Below are 18,227 nucleotides of genomic sequence, written 5' to 3'. Positions count from 1 at the left end.
AAACATTAATCTACTAACGCCATCTAACGTCAAATAAAAGCGTAAAAATAGGCTGTCATGTCATATGTTTCAGAACGTAATCTTAAAGCTCCGAACAGATTTCTACATTAAATAAATATATTTTTGGAAATTCTCTCAAAATGTTTTTTCTAAAATTAAATTATTTCAGAGCCAAAAATTATTAGGCATAATGCGTTCATGAAAACGTTTTTATATACTGCTATGTGAGATTACTCGAACTTGTATAATAATTCAAAGTAAAGAGCTACCTCTCCATTTCAGTTGCTTTGTCTTTCGAAAGTAACATTCTGTCAATGTCATGAATCACGATGACAATTATTGCAATTTGCTTGTGTCAGATGTCATGTGTTGTGTACAAATTAAATGCAGTCAATAAATATAACTAACAAATTTCACAGTATTTTCTAATGAATTGTAACCTTTATTGTGTCGAAATAATGTGAGACCCTTACGAATTGGTTATTTTTCTTTCTTTTATTTAGGTTTAAATTCAATAAGTATGTCGGTCAGGGATAAATGGGTACGCCGGTTTTCTATTGACGAAACTGCAAAACATAAAAATGGCTTCACAATATATAAGATCACATCTGTTGTAAGTGTTTGTACTTTATTTTTACAAACGGCATTACAATTCTGTACATGGAAATATTCATTTGCTCGAAATGAATATTTTTCAATGTTTCGAGAAAAAAGTGACCGTGAAAATCAATTTGTGAACTGAAAACATATTCCTTCTAGTGCACTTGGGTGGAAACTTAACCCACGAAGTTTCCAAACTTCGTCTTTGTGAACAGAAACTAACAATGCATTCTGTAATATTTTTTATTTATAACTAACTGTGTTAACTGAAACTAATTGTTATCCTAAAAGGCTTTTGAAGACCAAGAAGGCTGAGGTCAAAGATTTAGGCTTGGCTTGAAATCACACCAAATGTGACAGCTGAAATAATTTAATAGCCAATAATAAAAACAAAATTATCTGAATTTTAATGTGTCTTTATGTATAGTTTTAGTAAAGGACATTCTATATATTTCCTAGTAAATGCATTTGAATTTTCTTGGCTATTAATATACTACATCATTACTCTTTCCCCAAATTCCATGACCTAAGTAAGCTCATGACTGCAAGTGATGTAAACTCAAATAGTAACCTGAAAGGTATATCGTTAACAATTCAAAACTAGAGCTATAAGGATTGTAAGTTTAATTTCCTTAATTTAATAATAATGCTCATAATGTGTGCAATTCCAAAACCTACAACTTTTAAGGAAAAAAACATTTTATTGGACCCAATGAAAGAAACTTAACATATATGCTTATTATGGTTTTAATGACATAAGTTTTGTACTGCAGTGTAACTTCACTACCAGGCTAGCTTATGTTTCTGACTAAGGACCTCTCAGAATGTTATACACCTCTGCATCAGAGAATTAACTTAAAGTGCTAGCTTAACTATTACACAATATTATGACTGTGGTTCTCATATTTGATGATTCAGTCATTAAGTACAATACAAAGTTAACTATTGTTCTAAGTAGTAAAAATATACAATAACTTGTGAAAGTGAGAGGCAAAGTAGCACTTACATTTTGGCTACTTTCACCTTGAATTAAATAGCTGTATATTTTGCCTATGCAATATCTAGTGTGACTTGGTACAATAAATTGAATCTTAACATAGTTTTATGTTTAGGTACCTAATCAAACCAGATTATTAAAACCATCTTAATTAAAAATGTTAAGAAAGGCAAGTTCATATGTTTGAATTTTTATCATAAGGTGGCCTGAAATAAAACCATTTATTATTATTAACATCAAATACCTCCAGAACTAGGTATGTCATTGTTCCAGCTGTTCCCCCTGGAGTCTCCAGAGGCTGTTACAGTGGTGTCAGTCTGGAAGAGGTACAGTGATGTGCAGCGCCTGCACAAAGCCATGAGCTCCTTGCATGCAGGCCTGCATCTCCGCGGCACATTCCCAGTCTTGGCTAAGAGCAGCTACTTTAAGAGATTCCATGAAGAGGTTGGCTTTGTTATTTACACTTGTCTATAAATCAACTAACAGTTAACAGTAGCATCAATGTACAGTACAATGATGCCTTTGTGAGGAAACAAATGATGAGTTTGTTTAACCGCCACTGTTAGTATTTAAATTTTATTATTATTTATTTTATTTTAAAATTATATGTTTTGTGAATTTTTGTATACTGGGTCTTTTGCCTTTAATAAAAACTTTATTATTACGTATTATTGGAGCAGTGTTGTGTGTGGTTTGAGCCAAGGAGGTATAATAGCTAAAGCATTTAGATCCCCACACTCCTTCCAAGAACTGAAAACTGTAAGATAACTTTAGTATCAGACATTGGTAATTAAAGTAATACTGACTACCCTCTCTCTGAGCTACAGTGGTACAAGTAAGTTACCCATCATAGTATAATTAGTTTATTTCAAGCCTTACTTGAAACTTATGTTGTCATAAGAAAACTAATATACTTGTTTCTTATTCCACTATGAGTTAGTGCTTTACTGCAATCTCACCTGGTGGCAAATCTAGATTGGCAGCTAGCCATGGACATGGCTATTCAACCAGACCAGACGGGGGTAACTTCTGAAATTATAAATTCCCAAATCGCCTGGGAAGGTCAATAATCAAAGAGTGGTTGGTAAAGATTCTAACTGACCGATTACTGTTGTCAGACCTAAGCATATCAAATACCCAACACTTATTATCTGCTATTGTTGCAGGTGATACAAGAAAGGGCAAAGACAATAAAAGCGTTAATGGAGTTTGTGGCCGAGCACAGGCTGTTGTTCACTAGCACAGATTTCGTTAATTTCTTACAGGTGAGTAATAAACTTATAGTTTCCTTAGTTTGCGTTTGCTATTCAAGTTCTCAACTTAACACTTATTATTTTTTTGTACATCACAAAAAAAGTAAGTCAGTCAACTCTGGTATTTATGTTTTAACTATATATATAGTTAAAACATATATAATTATTATAGTATTAGTATGTATAAAATATGTAATGTATATAATTTATTATGAAATTACTAATTTAATTAATTTTGCGATAAGGCTGCCTTTGCGCATATATTTTGTATGTTTTGTTAACCTACCTTTCTTTTTGTATGTGCAATAAAGACTTCTTCTTCTTTTGACGTAGGTTGACAGCGGTTCAGATAGATTTTTACCATCTAACATGTTTTTTTTGTTTACTGTGATCACAGCCACTATGAGCGTGGTGATAATGGTCATATCCTCCAGTGTTGAGAGGCCTTTAGTCAAGCTGTGAACTGTACGGCTCTCAATGAGTACCGCACTAAGAAGTTAAATGACCATAAGCTCACTACACATGTACTCGTGCCAAGTAGCGGGACATTGGCAATTTGACAATGATTTGGGAATCGCGCGTTTGCAGACGGGCTACCCGGAGCCCGAGCCGGCGGGCGGAGTGATCAACGCCATCCGCTCGTCGCTGCACTTGCCGATTGAGGACTCGCCTCCGCTGGAGTACCAGACTTCGGACGATGAAGCGCGGACGCCCAGCGGTATGACCTTCACAGCCGCCTTACCAATTTGAAATTATTGCTTTTTTATCATGATTTTACAGCATATCTGAAAATTTTGATTGATTTTAGCGGTACCATCATCATCATATCAACCCATAGTCGGCAAACTACAGAGCACAGATCTCCTCCACCAATGAGAAAGGGTTAGGCCGTAGTCCACCACGCTGGCCCAGTGCGGATTGATGGACTCCACACACCTTTGTGAACATTATGGAGAGCTCTCAGGCATGCAGGTTTCCTCATGATGTTGTCCTTCACTGTTAAAGCAAGTGATATTTTAATTGCTTCGAGCGCACATAACTTGGAAAAACAGAGGTGCGTGGTAAGATTTGAACTTGGCCCCCCCAAAGTGATGCCTAAGTCCTAACCACTAGGCTGTCACCGCTGCTACTTAACCTACCTCCGATGTAGGTAACATAAGGTAAATATTTTCGATGACTCGTGATCCTTATTCCGCTTAGCCTTTTAACCGAACCGCACTGGGCCAGCGAAGTGGATTAAAGCCCTAACCCCTTCTCACTATGGGAGGAGACCCGTGCCCTGTCCTGCCGGCCGGTAATGGGTCGATATGATTATGACCTAAATCTTTCGCAGTACGAACACAGCAATCACCGCAACACACGACAGACAACCGACCGGAAATCGATAACATAGACGTGTCACAGATACCAATATACGAAGCGGCCGACGTCGAAATCCGGGAATCCCCGAAAACAACCGAACGGCTAGCCGATTCCAACAGTTTCGAATCCATAAACTCTCTAGAATCCTTAGGGAGTGACCTATTCGAGGAATTAAACAAAGTGGCAATAGATAATAAAAAACCGTTCGTCAAAAAGAATGTGTTACCAGATTTGATCACCTTCGACGCACCGTCGACTTCCACATTCGATGACTACCACACCATGCGGAACATGGACGCCGAAACGATCTCATTGAATTCGTCGACTAACGAACCGTCGAGCTCCGCGTGCGACGAGTCTCGCAGGAGCAGTTCCAGAGTGTCCGTGTACAGCAAGAGGAGCGTGCCGTCCCTGTCTGGCGCGGAGAGCAGGACAAGGACGGAGGACAGCTACATATTCGAGGCGGGCTACTTGCTGAACCTGGCGGCGCGCTGCGAGGACGCGGGGCAGCCGCGCCGCGCCTTCGACTGCTACAAGGCGGGCATCGAGAAGATGCTGATTGGCGTGCAGAGTGAGTGCCTGCACTCCCCTGACCGACCTGTTACATATCTTCAAGGCTATTTTTCAGTTAGTCTGACGGAAGCATTAATAAATAAATATACTAGCCCCAAAGTAAGCGTTGCTTGTGTTATGGGTACTAAGTTAGCTGATGAATTTTTATGAATATAATACATATAAATACTTATAATATACAGATAAACACCCAGACACTGAAAAGCCTTCATACTCATCATACAAACATTTTCCAGTACTGAGAATCGAACCCACGGCCTTGGACGCAGAGAGCAGGCTCGCTGCCCACTGCGCCAAACGGCTGTGAAATAAAAACAACACTATTAAAAAATATATGTATATATTTATTATTATATATAGGTTTAGGTTTAAAGGCATTTATTCCCATAAAAATACCTAAATCACTTACATAGGAAACTTAGTTTTCTATAATAAATTAATATTGCAATAGAAATACACGATCTGTGAATGTAAATTCTCTACCTTTATTTGTCTGTCTGTCAGAGATAGACAGACAGACCGCGGAAGCTTAGTAATGGAGGTCCCGTTGCGCGTTGCCACACTTTGAGTACGGAACCCTGAATAGTAAAGAAACCAAATGCACGTTGATTGCTTTACTTACTCGGTCACGGCGATAAGTGGCGGCTGATATGTTATCTATCAAAACATTTTCTGACACATCCAGTAGTCACAGCTAGAAGTCTCGCTGGGCCGCCCGGCTATTCATGGAGTTCATACACATGTGCTCCTATATACAGGAGTACAATAATGTTGTTTGCAAGTACTTTTTTAATTTATACTATTAAACGTTAATTGGATGATTTAATAAATACTACTTAGGTAATGGATTCTGTGAATATTGCGTGTTTTTTGCATGACGTGTTTTGATTAAGAAGACATTAAAAAAATTCTGGTTTTTTAATTCAAAGATTTGCACCGTCTAGAAGTGATGAGCGAATCATACGTGCATAAATAACTGCGAATGCTAGTGTAAAATTAAATGTTAAATGAAGTTTCAGTGCAGAAACATATATGTCGGCGCGAAGGTGTCCTACACCTCATTTACCGGCGTCAAAATAATTAAGATTTATTAATTAACTTCTTTTAAACTGTTTCAATCACAAACTAAGCTTTTACTGACAATCATGTGTTAAAATTCACAACATAATTTTGTAAACACGATTAGTCGGTGTCAACAAGTTTTTACAACAGATGATTGTACAAGCATGCTTTGGTATAAGTACCGGTGGCCGATATCTCGCAGCAGATGATTACTCGAGACGTCGGACCGTTCGGACGTCTGAAAGTATTCGTAATAAAAACAGAAAATCTGGTGGTTTTAATCGTGATGGACGGAAATATTGAAGTTGATGTTGAAGTGACGTCAGTATCGCTGACGTCACTCTTTCTAAAAACAACTCTGAGGCTCTTGAGCCGTCATATACAATGTTTAACAAAATTAAAAAAATAATACTGAAGGATGCATCATAATATTTCATTAAATTAAAAGAAGCATATTTATTTTTTCCATACAAACGAATTCTAAACATTCCAAGGGTTTACTTATGACAACCCTATTGTAGCTAAAAGACTGACACGTGCATAGTACTTACGCTACGCGACGTGTACCTAATAAAGCGACAGGAGTCACATGATTTTAATTTTAACCAGTAAAAACATTGGCAGTGGTTTACTCAAAAACTTTTAGGTTTTCGGTTTCAAAGTTAAGTCTCGGAGACAGTACATAATGTACCCCTGAAGCCCTTTATTTACACGTTATATAAGACCTAATTATTGACCAGAAAAAACGATGAAGGTATCATCGGTGTAAGAGAACGAGTTGCCATTTTCCAATTTTGTGGCGCATAATCCATAACCTCCATAACCTAGGCGTCACCAAACGCAGATCAAAATACAGTTGTCAGCACCCCTTCTCTGTCGTACGAGGCGGCTAATAACACAGAGCGGGCAGCAGCCTTCTCTGTGCTACTACTACCATCTACTGCGATCACCAACCCGCCTGCCAGCGTGGGCATATGGCATGGGCATGATTATGGGCAAATCCTCTCATTAGGAGAGCTATGTAGTTATAGGCTTTCGATTGGTGAATCAATTTATATAAAACAGAAAAGAAGTGGGTTCCAAGAGGTTTCCTTGAGTAACGCTATATTTTATATATATTTGTAATTTCGCCACATTTAATCTGTACAGGGTATATCAATCAATAGCCTTTAAAACTCTGCTGAATTGGCCGCTCCCAACGGGAGGGTGTAGCCATAATCACCACGCTGGGCAGATGAGTTCCTGATCGCAGTAGATTGTAGTAGTAGCACAGAAACGCAGCTACCCGTTCTTCATTATATTTCTATAGTCGCCTCGTACAACACCTACGGAAAGAATAGGGGAAGTGACAGTTGTATTGTATCTGCCGTCACCACAACTGTACAGTACAGGTTTGGACTGTAAGATCGGCAATGATGACTTTTTAATCACCTTTTAGTTTCTTACCTCTAAGTAAGAATTAGGAATATAATGTAATGCTCGGTGCCCGCAGCCGACTCGGACCCGCAGCGCCGCGCGCTCATCAAAGACAAGACGAACAAGTACCTCGCGTACGCCGAGGCCATCTACAAGAACCATCTCTGCAACGCCGACCAGACCGTGAGTTTATTTTCGTGAAGAAATAGCTGTCACCCGCGTTCTTACCTATCACCATACAAATAAATAAGTGTTGCATCTGTTACTCTTTGCATATTATTATAATTAAGCTAAATTTGCTATACTCCGCGAACAGCAAGAGAATCTGTATGGTGTAATTTATAATTTCTTCAATCTTTATATTCCACGCCAAACAGATCTTTGGCAATGTACCCTGTTCGCACGTTTCGCTTCGAAACCGGAGACCTTAGATGTTGGCTTTACAATGAATATTGTTAAGACACCAATATTTATTATTCATTGTAAAGGTACGTACTTTTATTCATCGAACAAACTCAATCAATTAATTTTAAATAATAAACTCAACTGTCCAAATATTTAAGCTTTAATTAAATTTACTGTTGCGCGTAAAAATGCGCGCCTCAGTAAGTTCAAATCGTTTGTTGGCAAGTTGTATAGAACGAATTTAGGTGCTCACAGTATCCTGGCTAGGATCTGCCGGAGCACAACAAGCTATTCCAAGCTACTCGTGCCGACATCGACTCATGTTCTCTTCAACAACAATACTGATAATTGCCTCGTACATTTCTGTTTTGTTTTAAATTAAGTTATGTTTTTTGTTCACAATCGGAGCGCGTTGTGATATTTCGCCGCGGCGCTTAGTGTCATCCTATCGCGTTCGGCCGGTTGCTACCACATAGTCTACCTACCAAGTAACGTAGTGCTTGCAGCAACTTAGACAAAGTGATACTCTTTGTCATACATTTGAGCAAATGTTAAAACATGGTGTTTGTATCCTCATCGCTATATTCGAGCAAAATTTAAAAGAGATATTTATTGTAACGCAAGCCCGGCTTTTCGGATTCTATGGTAGCACCGCTACTGCCTAATTGCATTAAATTAGGACGGCTCTTCTGATTCTCGTCTTACGGACGTTCCGTCAAAAGCCCGAGCTAAAGCATGGTAGGCAAATTTGAGCTTTAATGAAATGTGCATAAGGTCTATTTTTCTTCGCAAGTCCTTTCATACGCAAAAACAAGTCGATTGCGAGCGAGGGTACAGCGCTATCTCTTGTCCGCAGCAGCTGCTAGAGCGAGAGGCCAGCGCGGGCCGCGCGCAGTGCGGCGTGCCGGCGGCCATGCTGCGCAGGCCGTACGCGGAGCTGGCGCAGTTCCGCGTGCTGGGCGTGCTGGGCGCGGCCGTCATGCTGGTGCTGCACAAGGGCGAGCACTCCTGCTACGCCATGAAGGTGCGTCCGTATCTTCGGTTTACTGTGTCTATGTTACTCGTTACACCGAATCACTAATCAATATTCCACAGACGAACCTACTATAAGGATCACCTGCTTGCTTTTTTTTTTTACAATTACCCATCATAGTTTGTATGTAGCTTTAAAAATACTTATAATTCCGAGCGCTGAACGAATAAGGTGTACTGATAAACCCGATTGAGTTTTTGTTACACCGTAGATATTATTATTATGTAACATAAAAAAAATGTTTATTTTTCATTCTATATTAATTATACGTGCCGCAATATTAACAAAGTCCAAGGTATAATCTATGTCCATTCGAAAATTCAGTCAAATTGGTTCAGTAGATTTTGCGTCAAAGAGTAACAAACATCCGTCCATCCATACAAAGTTTCGCATTTATAATATGAGTAGGATATACCAGAAGCTATAAAAGTATCTATCTTTTCATTGTTTACCAACTGTGCATTTGACATGAATTATCAATTTTTATTTCAGTTATGGTTCACTAATTTGGCTTAAATATTTTGTGCAATAATGGCTTACTCATTAGATAAAAACATATACTGTGGCGGGCTTTTAAGTAGAACTATTTAAGATAAACATTTTTATCATACATTACATATGTGTAACTCTAGCGGTTTTGGTAGCACAAGCCAAAATAGCTCGCAGCTGGTAGATTTATTCCTCCTTACTTAACACTTATAGTCATATTTTGGACAATTCACAAAATATCTTATAAATTGTTGCTTATGTGTTATTCTGATGTATATACTATATTATTCTTAAGTTTCATTAAAAACCATTCAGTAGTTTTTACTTAATAGAGTAACAAACATCCATCCATCCTATGAGATAAAATAAGGCTCAATACTAAATATATGAAAAAGACATACATAATAGATAGTACACTATATTAATATCAAGTCTTGTATAATTTTAAATGTCATTCATGTGAAAATGTATTTTCCTTTAAACTGCCCACAACCTGCAAGCTAAAATCAGCCTTATTACAATAAACACATCCGTATATTTATTTCGTCTTTATTATTTTAGTAGGATAAATCTATACTTATGAGTACGACTTTGTTAATGTTCAGAGATAAATAAAAAAAAGAAGGTTAAATGGAAATATGAAATAACTTTTCTTAAATATAGTTCAACGGGTAGATACCATAATAATATTTTAGGTTACCCGTTGAATTATGTTTAAGAAATGTTGATGAACCACGAAAATCTTAGTTTAAAATGAAATAACTTCATCAAAAATTCTATTATGTTAAACATAATTAATGTATTAGAATTTAAAAACGACCTTGAATATAATATAAATTTTTAATATACTTAATAAAAAATTTGAATAGAATTAATTTTTCAGGTGATCCAAAAAATACCAAACAACCTAACAGAATTTGATAATTACTTCCAACAAAGGACTGACGAAACCCGCCAGCCCATACTCCCGACCTTCATACCCTACATGGTCCCGCTACACGCCTACGTGGAGACCAACAACTTGCTGTTCCTGATACTCGACTACGCGCCGGGGGGAAAACTATTCGACTATATAAAAAACTACGCCAAATCAGTACCCGACACGCCAGCAAGAGGACTTAATTTAGAAAACGTTTTCGCCGAACCAAAGAATAAGAACGACAACGAATCCGTCGACGTAACGGATGCTAATGTTAATATTGAAACTAGAATCGCTGTTAAATTAGGCGACAGTGAAAACAAATTCGACAATAAAATCAAAATCGATGATACGGATACTGTTAATATTGATAGATTAGATATTGGTGATTCAAATAAAAACGATTCTATTACAAAATTAGATAATACTGAAAACGTAATTGATTCTAGAGTTGCAATCGATGGTCTAGACGATGTAAATGAGAATTTAGGCACAACTGATCGTTTGGACGATATGGACGTTTCGGAGCTAGTGATAAATTCCCAAAAGTTGTTATTAAATGTCGATAAGGCGTTGACTGATGTACCAAGACTGAGCAAAACGGAAGAGGACGGCGATTTAGGTGGCGTTGGAGAGGAACAAGGAGCGGCGATGGGAAAGGAGGCGGGTGGAAGTGATAAAACGGTTGCTATTCCGAGTCAAGTGACGGTAAGTTCACTTTGATTTGTTGCAATACGTAGATTATAAGTAAGTCCCTACATTAGAAACGACACTTAATAATGTAAATGCGGAAATGTTTGTTTGTTTGTTCTTTTCTTGAACTTGAATTTCGGTAAAGAGTTAGTTGAAAGGATGGAGAGTAAGATAGGTACTTCCATCCATGGAATTGTAAAAAATACAATAAATGCGGACGAAGAAGCAGACAGCAGTCAGTTTACTAAACTCCACCAAAAGTAGGAAAAAATTTACGGTGTAATTTTTAATTTCTTCAATCTTTATACTTTACACGACACAGATCTTCCGCAACGTATTCTACACGTGCTCTTTCTACATGCAACTATATCGCAAGTTTCTCTCCGACAGCGGAGCATCACAAGATGTTGACTTTAGAATTAACAATACGCATTGTATATCATGAAATATAGCTTCTATTATAACTAAATATTAAATTAAAAAATAAAATAAATCTCAGACACAAATAATTTTCATTCCCTATCAATATAATCTACATTATTCTAATAGTCAATAATAACACTAATAATAATTTATTTAATATTGGGTCACAATAAGTTGTTTTACAATAATAATTGAAACACACTTCTACACATCTTCTTTCAACGACAGTGTGCAATTCTTTTCTGATTATACTGAAGAATATTCAATCTCATTCGAAGAAAAAAAATGAAATTAATTAAGTCAAAGATTTCTAGTCAAATTTTAGATCTTATTTTCATTTAAATATTCGTTAACATTGTAGTAAATTTTTAAAAGGCTCAAGCTTTGATAGCGGTATGAAAAAAATATTTATTTCGCCATTTCGCGGTGGTCATCATGAACCGATTTAAATGAAACATAGTTAAAAACACTCATTGCTAATTCGCATACCAAATAAAAACAACATTACAAAATCGGTTAATCCGTTCGCGAGCTCCGCCACAGCAGACACACAGACAAATGGTGTAGGCGAGTAGCAATGTACCAGGGCGCCAGAGGCGTGTGCGGGTGAGTACAAGCGCGGCTGTCCGCAGCGCGGCGTGCTGCCGCCGTCGCGCGTGTGCCTGTGGGGCGCGCAGATCCTCACGGCGCTGGAGAGCCTGCACAACGCCGGCGTCATCTGCAGGTGAGCCCCGTGCGGACACTACGTGCTGCCACAGTGCGGAGAGGTACACTATAAACGCCTTCGAGAACGTTATGGAAAATTTTCAGACTCACAGATTTCCTCACGATGCTTTCTTCCACCGTTAAAGCAAGTGGTATTCAAAATTGTTTAAATTACAAATGTACATATCTCCGAAAAGGAGAACCGAATTGAGACCCAAGTTCTAACACTAGGTTATCCATGCTTTTATTTCTCTTTATTGTCTCTGTGATATTTTTTCGTCCAAAATACCTTAGGGCTTGAAAAACAAAGTATTTGAACAGTATGTGTTGCCAACTTTCAGTGATGACTTATAGCTTTGAAACGTGGTCGCTATCAAGGGGTCTCATAAGAAGACTAGAGTTGGTCAGCGGGAGATGGAAAGAGCTATGTGATCCGTAGAAGAATCAGAGTTACGAGCATGGTTCAACAATTCGCGAAGTATCGCGATCGAAGTAAGCATCTCCGGCAGAGATTCCGCTGCCAACCCCGACGACTTGATCTGACCATATATAACCCACGCACTTACCACAGAGGTAGAAGAAATGGTTAGCATGTTGCGCTGGGATATCTGAAATCCGACGACTATCGGGAGGGCGACCAGCAGTCCCAAGGTGATGTCGAGTTCATCGTCCTCCCATTCTGAGTATAAGGTAGCATATTTTATCAGAATTACCAAATGGTATTCGTTGATGGTCATACAGGTATACGCGCTGATCTCGGCACACCTACTTTTTTATTCGGTTGGTGATCGCAGTAAATGGTAGCATAGAGGACGCTGCTGCCCGTTTTCCGTTATATGCCCTTAGTCGCCTCGTACGACACCCGCGGGAAGAGGAGGGGTGGTGACAACTGTATTCTGATCTGCATTCAGAATAACACTGCAAGTTAGCCCTTGACTGCAAAATCTCACCTGGTGGGAGGTGATGATGCAGTCTAAGATGGTAACGGGCCAATCTGTTAGGAAGTGTGGTAGGATATAATGATGAAGAGCCGCATATGCGTGGACACCACACTGCAGTATTCCCCGAACCCTTGCGGCAGCGACCTGAACCCGGCCAACGTGCTGCTGGGCGCGCGCGGACAGGCGCTGCTCACGTACTGCGTGGGCTACGCGTCGGCCGCCGCGCCGGCGCCGCGCCGCGCCGCGCGCGCCTACCTGGCGCCCGAGCTGCGCGAGCGCGCGCCGCCCGCCGCGCCGCAGCGCGCCTCGGACTTCTGGAGCTTCGGCGCGCTCATGTACGAGCTGCTGTGCGGCCGCGTGAGTACCGCCCGCACGGCCGCTAGCCCCGCGCCGAGCGCCAACCTTGTGTTGTACGCTAGCTTCCAGAAAAGTCCCATTATAGCATAAAAAATAAACTATACTATAGTCGGAAAAATGTAATAGGCCCGTTTTGACATTTGTGCAAGACCATAGAATGTAACTTGGAACGAAACTGAAAGAAACAAAAAAATAAAAATCAATTACATACAGTGTTTTAAAAAATACGTAAATTTTTTTGGGACGTTAAATAATATGAAAGAATATATCTCGAGTATTCTTTTTGCGCTTACTGCATAGTACCATGCAATTTATAATTGTTGCGAAACGTTCTGAAAACAGTTACGTTCTGTCTTTTTTTTTTATACTAGAGCTGTAACCATTTTTTTACTGAATATCGAAATTAAATATTGTGTAGTTATCTTTACTCCAAAGAATGAGCTTGGTTCTCAAAATGGGTTCTAAATAATGAGTCTGAAATGATGTATCCGACCAAGCGGCACATGACTGAAGCGTCCCCGCGCGCACTGCGCAGTTTTTCGTTCCTCATCTTGTAAAGTTGACTGTGCGCTCGTTTAAGTTTGATATACATTGTTTACTATTACGTTAACTATTGCTCTTCTATTTTGGACATTAATTTAAACATAGTGATTTGACTCGATTTTTGTGTTTGTTGTTATATAGCAAGCAACATGTTGAAAAGTGGACGTATAATCAACAGCCAATCACGCGTATTGGTTGTGAAATTAAAGGAATACTTTGAACGAACGAACACTTTACAATACATAATAATATCAATCAAGTACTGATACAAACTTGAATTGATTTATCGTGAGTATCGAGTACAGTCTTAAGGTTCCATAACTAGTTACGTCGCGATGACAAATGTCAAAACGGGCCTATTACATTTTTACGACTATAGTTACTTATTACCTTTAAAAAAAAAAAGGAAAAAAGAATTTTCTGGATCTTTGAAAAGAAAAAAATATTGATGTTGCTACAATTAAATAAAAGTAGGTTATGTTATGGCATTATTATTTCTTCCAAACTGATTTTGAAAATGATAATACACACGGGATTATTGGAAATGTAGCCGCTCACAGAAAAGAAATTATAGGGTTTCGAACGTGATCGACTTCTAGCTAAAGTAGCGAATTTTATCCTTCCCTATTACTATTTCATGGAGTTTTCTAATAAACTCCGCAAAAATCAGACAATACATATTAAGATAAGACTATTACTGTTATATTATAGGGACTTTTTAAACACGAATTTATCAACAGTTGCTTCCTAGACGTTACCTTCGCCCATAATATGGATAATCTTAAACAGTTAGCTCACTGCTAACATTAAAACACCAAATGTTCTACTAACCATAATATCCTCCAAACTTTTAGACTAAAAAATCCAAATTTTTAATCCCTTCTGCGCAAAGGCTTCTCACAGACAGCCACATTCTCACCGCTCGATGCGTGGTATGTATATGAATTTCAAAAATAAAACTTTTACTCGCGCAATCTCGAATTAAATAAATTCGAATCCCCGCCATTTATCTTTGATATTTTTATTGTTTTGTTTAGAAAAAAAATGAGCGATTCAACTTTTCCTACATATTTTAAATATATTGTTTATATATCTTTACAGCTTTTATTATATTTTTCGAATTTCATAGAAAATAAAAAAAGTAAATTGGTAAATATGTATATTTCGTCGAGCAGGTGTGTATTCGAGTGAATTAATAATAATTGCACTATACAAAATGTGTAATTACTACTACAATAAATAATTCTTTCATTCATACTTAGTTTACATATGCATGTAAACTAAGTATATGCATACGCAGTAATGGATGATATGAGAGTTGGCTGTTTTAATGTTAGCAGTAAGCTCACTGTTTTAGAATCTTATAATAAAAATTCATAAAAATATTCATCAGTCATCTTAGTACCCACAACACAAGCTACGCAGAAGTCGTAGTATTTTATATTTATGTTCTTTATGTAAAGTACGCATCAAAGCGCCATTCTTTGGCCTGTTTGAATAAAGAAATATTTGACTTTGCATCCTGTGCACGCTAATGAGTGGCACCCAGTGGCTTGTATATAGGGTATGCAAATGATATAAAATGAAGAAAGTACGTACGAGTACGAGTATTTTTATGTAAGTTGGAAAAACTGACAATAAACTGCATACTCGAATATAAACTATAGAACTATTTGGCATATATATATAGTTATACATAGCTAAAGGCATTGTTATAAAAAGCCTTTTCGTAAGCTAAGTAATTTATATAGCTCGTACCTACTGGAGATTTTGTTCAATTTATATCGTCTGCACACCCTCTGTGCCCGCTGACGGCACCAGCCACGTGGTTTGCGCGGGTCGCAGGCGCTGGGGGCGTCGCAGCCGCACCTGTGGAGCCACTCCATCATCCAGCTGCCCGACGGCGTGCCGCTGGAGGCGCGCTCGCTGGTCACGCAGGTGAGGGCTGTTTTTTTTTTACTTTTCTGGCTTTACAGCCAGGTGTCTTTATGTTTAATAAGAGCCAGAGAAACCTAATATATAAAACATTAGGTGGGAGGCATTATTTTTAAAAAGATTACCGTGAAATCTTTGAGAGACATCTCAATAAGTTCAAAGTTTATATAAAACGTTAGCTTACAGAAAAGTCCTATTATAATGTTAAGGATTACTTAAACGATAAAAAAGCTTGGGTGTGAGTTGCTCTAACTTCATAGCTTAATATAAATAATCTGTGTGATGGTGCTTACAAAAAAAAATTACCCGGCTAAGTTTGTTGTAGGCTCTTCTTAGACCAGGGCGCGTTTGGAACCCTAGCTTTAGGTTTAAGTTGGCGAACGAACTCATCCCCGTCCCTTAAAATAATGTGAACATATTATATGTATGAACGTTTCATAAGTGTAATAGGCCTACATTTAATTAATTTGAATTTTCTTCATGCATTGCGGACGCGGTTTTTTTAGATTTTTCTTTAAGTTTATTGTGAACTCGTTTTGGGGACGATTGGTGTTTTTTGTATTGTGCATGTTGTAGTTTTAGTGTCGTTCTTATACTGGTTGGTTGTTTGTAAGGGTGAGCTATTTTAGAGTATTATAAAAGTTAAAATTCCCAATATAATATTTTGAAGTTCTTGCCTATTTAGGCAAGAACACTCTTGCGAAAGTGGTCGTGGTCATCACGTTGGGACACTGTTTGTGACAGTTGTTACTCGCGTCACGATCATTTGCCACTTCTCCCAGTTTGCAGACAGTCTGGTGCAATCATGCAAGCGACCACTGTAGATTGGATTTAATCGTTCCATCGCATGGGTGACCTTCGGCGCGCCCTAGTGCCTTCTACCACAGTAAATATGTTAAAGCAGTTTAGAAACTACGAATAAACGTTTCAAACGACAAGCACACATGGCCCAAAACTATTCATCACCCCACACAGAACAAGTGGCCCACTACAGGGTACAGATCCTACAATGTGAAGGGGTTAAGGCCGTAGTCCACTACGCTGGCCCAGTGCGGATTGGTGGACTTCACACACCTTTGAGAACATTATGTAGAAGTCTTAGGCATGCAAGTTTCCTTACGACGTTTTTCTTCATCGTTGAAGCAAGTGATATTTTAATTGCTTCAAACGCACATAATTTAGGAAAGCTAGAGATTCGTGCTGGGATTCGAACTCGTCCCCCCGAAAGTGAAGTCGAATTCCTAAAAACCAGCTGGGCTAATTTTAGTTGGGGGTAGTAGCTTTGGGACCTCGTCGGTGCGTGCACCTTTGTGACTGCTGTGTCCAACGTTTGCTCGTAGTTTCTATATATTTCCCGTGCCTTGCCCGCCACAACAAGTCGTTATCTCCAGCTGCTGGCCTACGAGCCGGCGGAGCGGCTGGGCGCGGGCGGCATCGACGACATCAAGCGGCACCCGTACTTCCGCCACGTGCACTGGCAGCAGCTGTACGAGCGCTGGCTCGTGCCCGACTGAGCCGCGCCGCTCGGCCGCACCAGCGCCACGTGTCGACGACCTGACCTCCCTGGCGCACTGGTGAGCGCGCGCTCATATGGGAGGTCCTCGGCAGGGGCCATTTGGTAATTTATAATTTCTGGCCTGGCCTGGTGGGAGGCGACGATGACGTCGCCAGTTGCCACCCTACCGACCAAGAAGTACCGCCAAACGCTATTTTTTCACATCCCTAAATGACACCTTAATATAAGCAAATGGTTAAAAATAAGAAGGTATAATAAATGGTGACCCTGCTTTCTGAATCCAAGCCTGTGGGTTCCGATAAGACACGAAAGTTGGGAACTAAGATACACTACACAAGCTTGGCTAACTTTAGAGCGAGATTTCGATGTGTATTATCGTAATATATTTAATTGTTTACTAGCTGTCCCGGCGAACTTCGTACCGCGGATCATTTTTTCTTTTTGATGAATGTTATATTTAAATACTTATACTATTCCGGTCTAAGGGGAATCCAAAAAATTAAATATCATAAAAATTGGTCCAGCCGTTCTTGAGTTATAAATGGTGTAACTAACACAACTTCCTTTTATAAATTTGTTTTCCCGAAAAAAAAAGTCTTTCAGAAGCAATCTGTCTGTGTTAAATTTCATTATGACAGTTCAACATTTACATCTGGAATTAGTAGCAAACAAGCAAGGACAGGTGCGGGGGACAAACAACAAAGCAATATACCTATTCCAACCTATTTATGTAGCATTTGTAAATTAAGACTAGCAAAATTAAGCCTAAATACCATAAAACGGTGTATGATTATATTATTTATAATTCATTGTTTCTATAACCATAGCATAAATAAGGCTACAGAGAGAGATTATAAGTGAAACAACTCATAACATGTATAATGTGAAAACAATAAATATATATAATAAAATAAATCCTACTATTTTGGAAGATTTAGACGCCGCCATTTTGCCGTACTCTCGTTACATCAACATTTAACGACCCTGATTGGCTGCCAACTGGTG

General features: G+C 38.8%; 1 protein-coding gene across 3 annotated transcripts; it reads left to right on the top strand.

Annotated features, from left to right (window-relative positions):
- Positions 1 to 380: 380 nt before the first annotated feature.
- On the top strand, positions 381 to 17,579 carry LOC120625124 (ribosomal protein S6 kinase-like 1). Of its 3 annotated transcripts, none has more exons than XM_039892077.1 (12): positions 381 to 613; positions 1,871 to 2,041; positions 2,764 to 2,862; positions 3,439 to 3,568; positions 4,184 to 4,783; positions 7,340 to 7,446; positions 8,528 to 8,692; positions 10,074 to 10,817; positions 11,858 to 11,949; positions 13,012 to 13,228; positions 15,617 to 15,709; positions 17,098 to 17,579. In XM_039892077.1, exons 1-12 carry the CDS (start codon positions 521 to 523, stop codon positions 17,218 to 17,220), a joined length of 2,634 nt encoding a protein of 877 aa, XP_039748011.1. In that variant the 5' UTR covers positions 381 to 520; the 3' UTR covers positions 17,221 to 17,579. The 3 variants fall into 3 exon arrangements, with proteins under 3 accessions (XP_039748011.1, XP_039748002.1, XP_039748020.1); XM_039892068.1 differs by having other exon boundaries at positions 8,525 to 8,692; XM_039892086.1 differs by lacking the exons at positions 15,617 to 15,709; positions 17,098 to 17,579 and having other exon boundaries at positions 8,525 to 8,692; positions 12,989 to 13,059.
- Positions 17,580 to 18,227: the final 648 nt, after the last annotated feature.

Source organism: Pararge aegeria, chromosome 1 (genome assembly GCF_905163445.1).
Source record: "Pararge aegeria chromosome 1, ilParAegt1.1, whole genome shotgun sequence".
Classification (NCBI taxonomy): domain Eukaryota; kingdom Metazoa; phylum Arthropoda; class Insecta; order Lepidoptera; family Nymphalidae; genus Pararge; species Pararge aegeria.
This window is presented reverse-complemented; position numbering and strand designations above follow the sequence as displayed.

Coding starts and splice junctions, on each gene's coding strand:
- LOC120625124 (XM_039892068.1), top strand. CDS start 521: ATGTCGGTCAGGGATAAATGGGTACGCCGGTTTTCTATTGACGAAACT. Junction 614..1,870: donor TATATAAGATCACATCTGTT/GTAAGTGTTTGT, acceptor TCATTGTTCCAG/CTGTTCCCCCTGGAGTCTCC. Junction 7,447..8,524: donor TCTGCAACGCCGACCAGACC/GTGAGTTTATTT, acceptor TCTTGTCCGCAG/CAGCTGCTAGAGCGAGAGGC.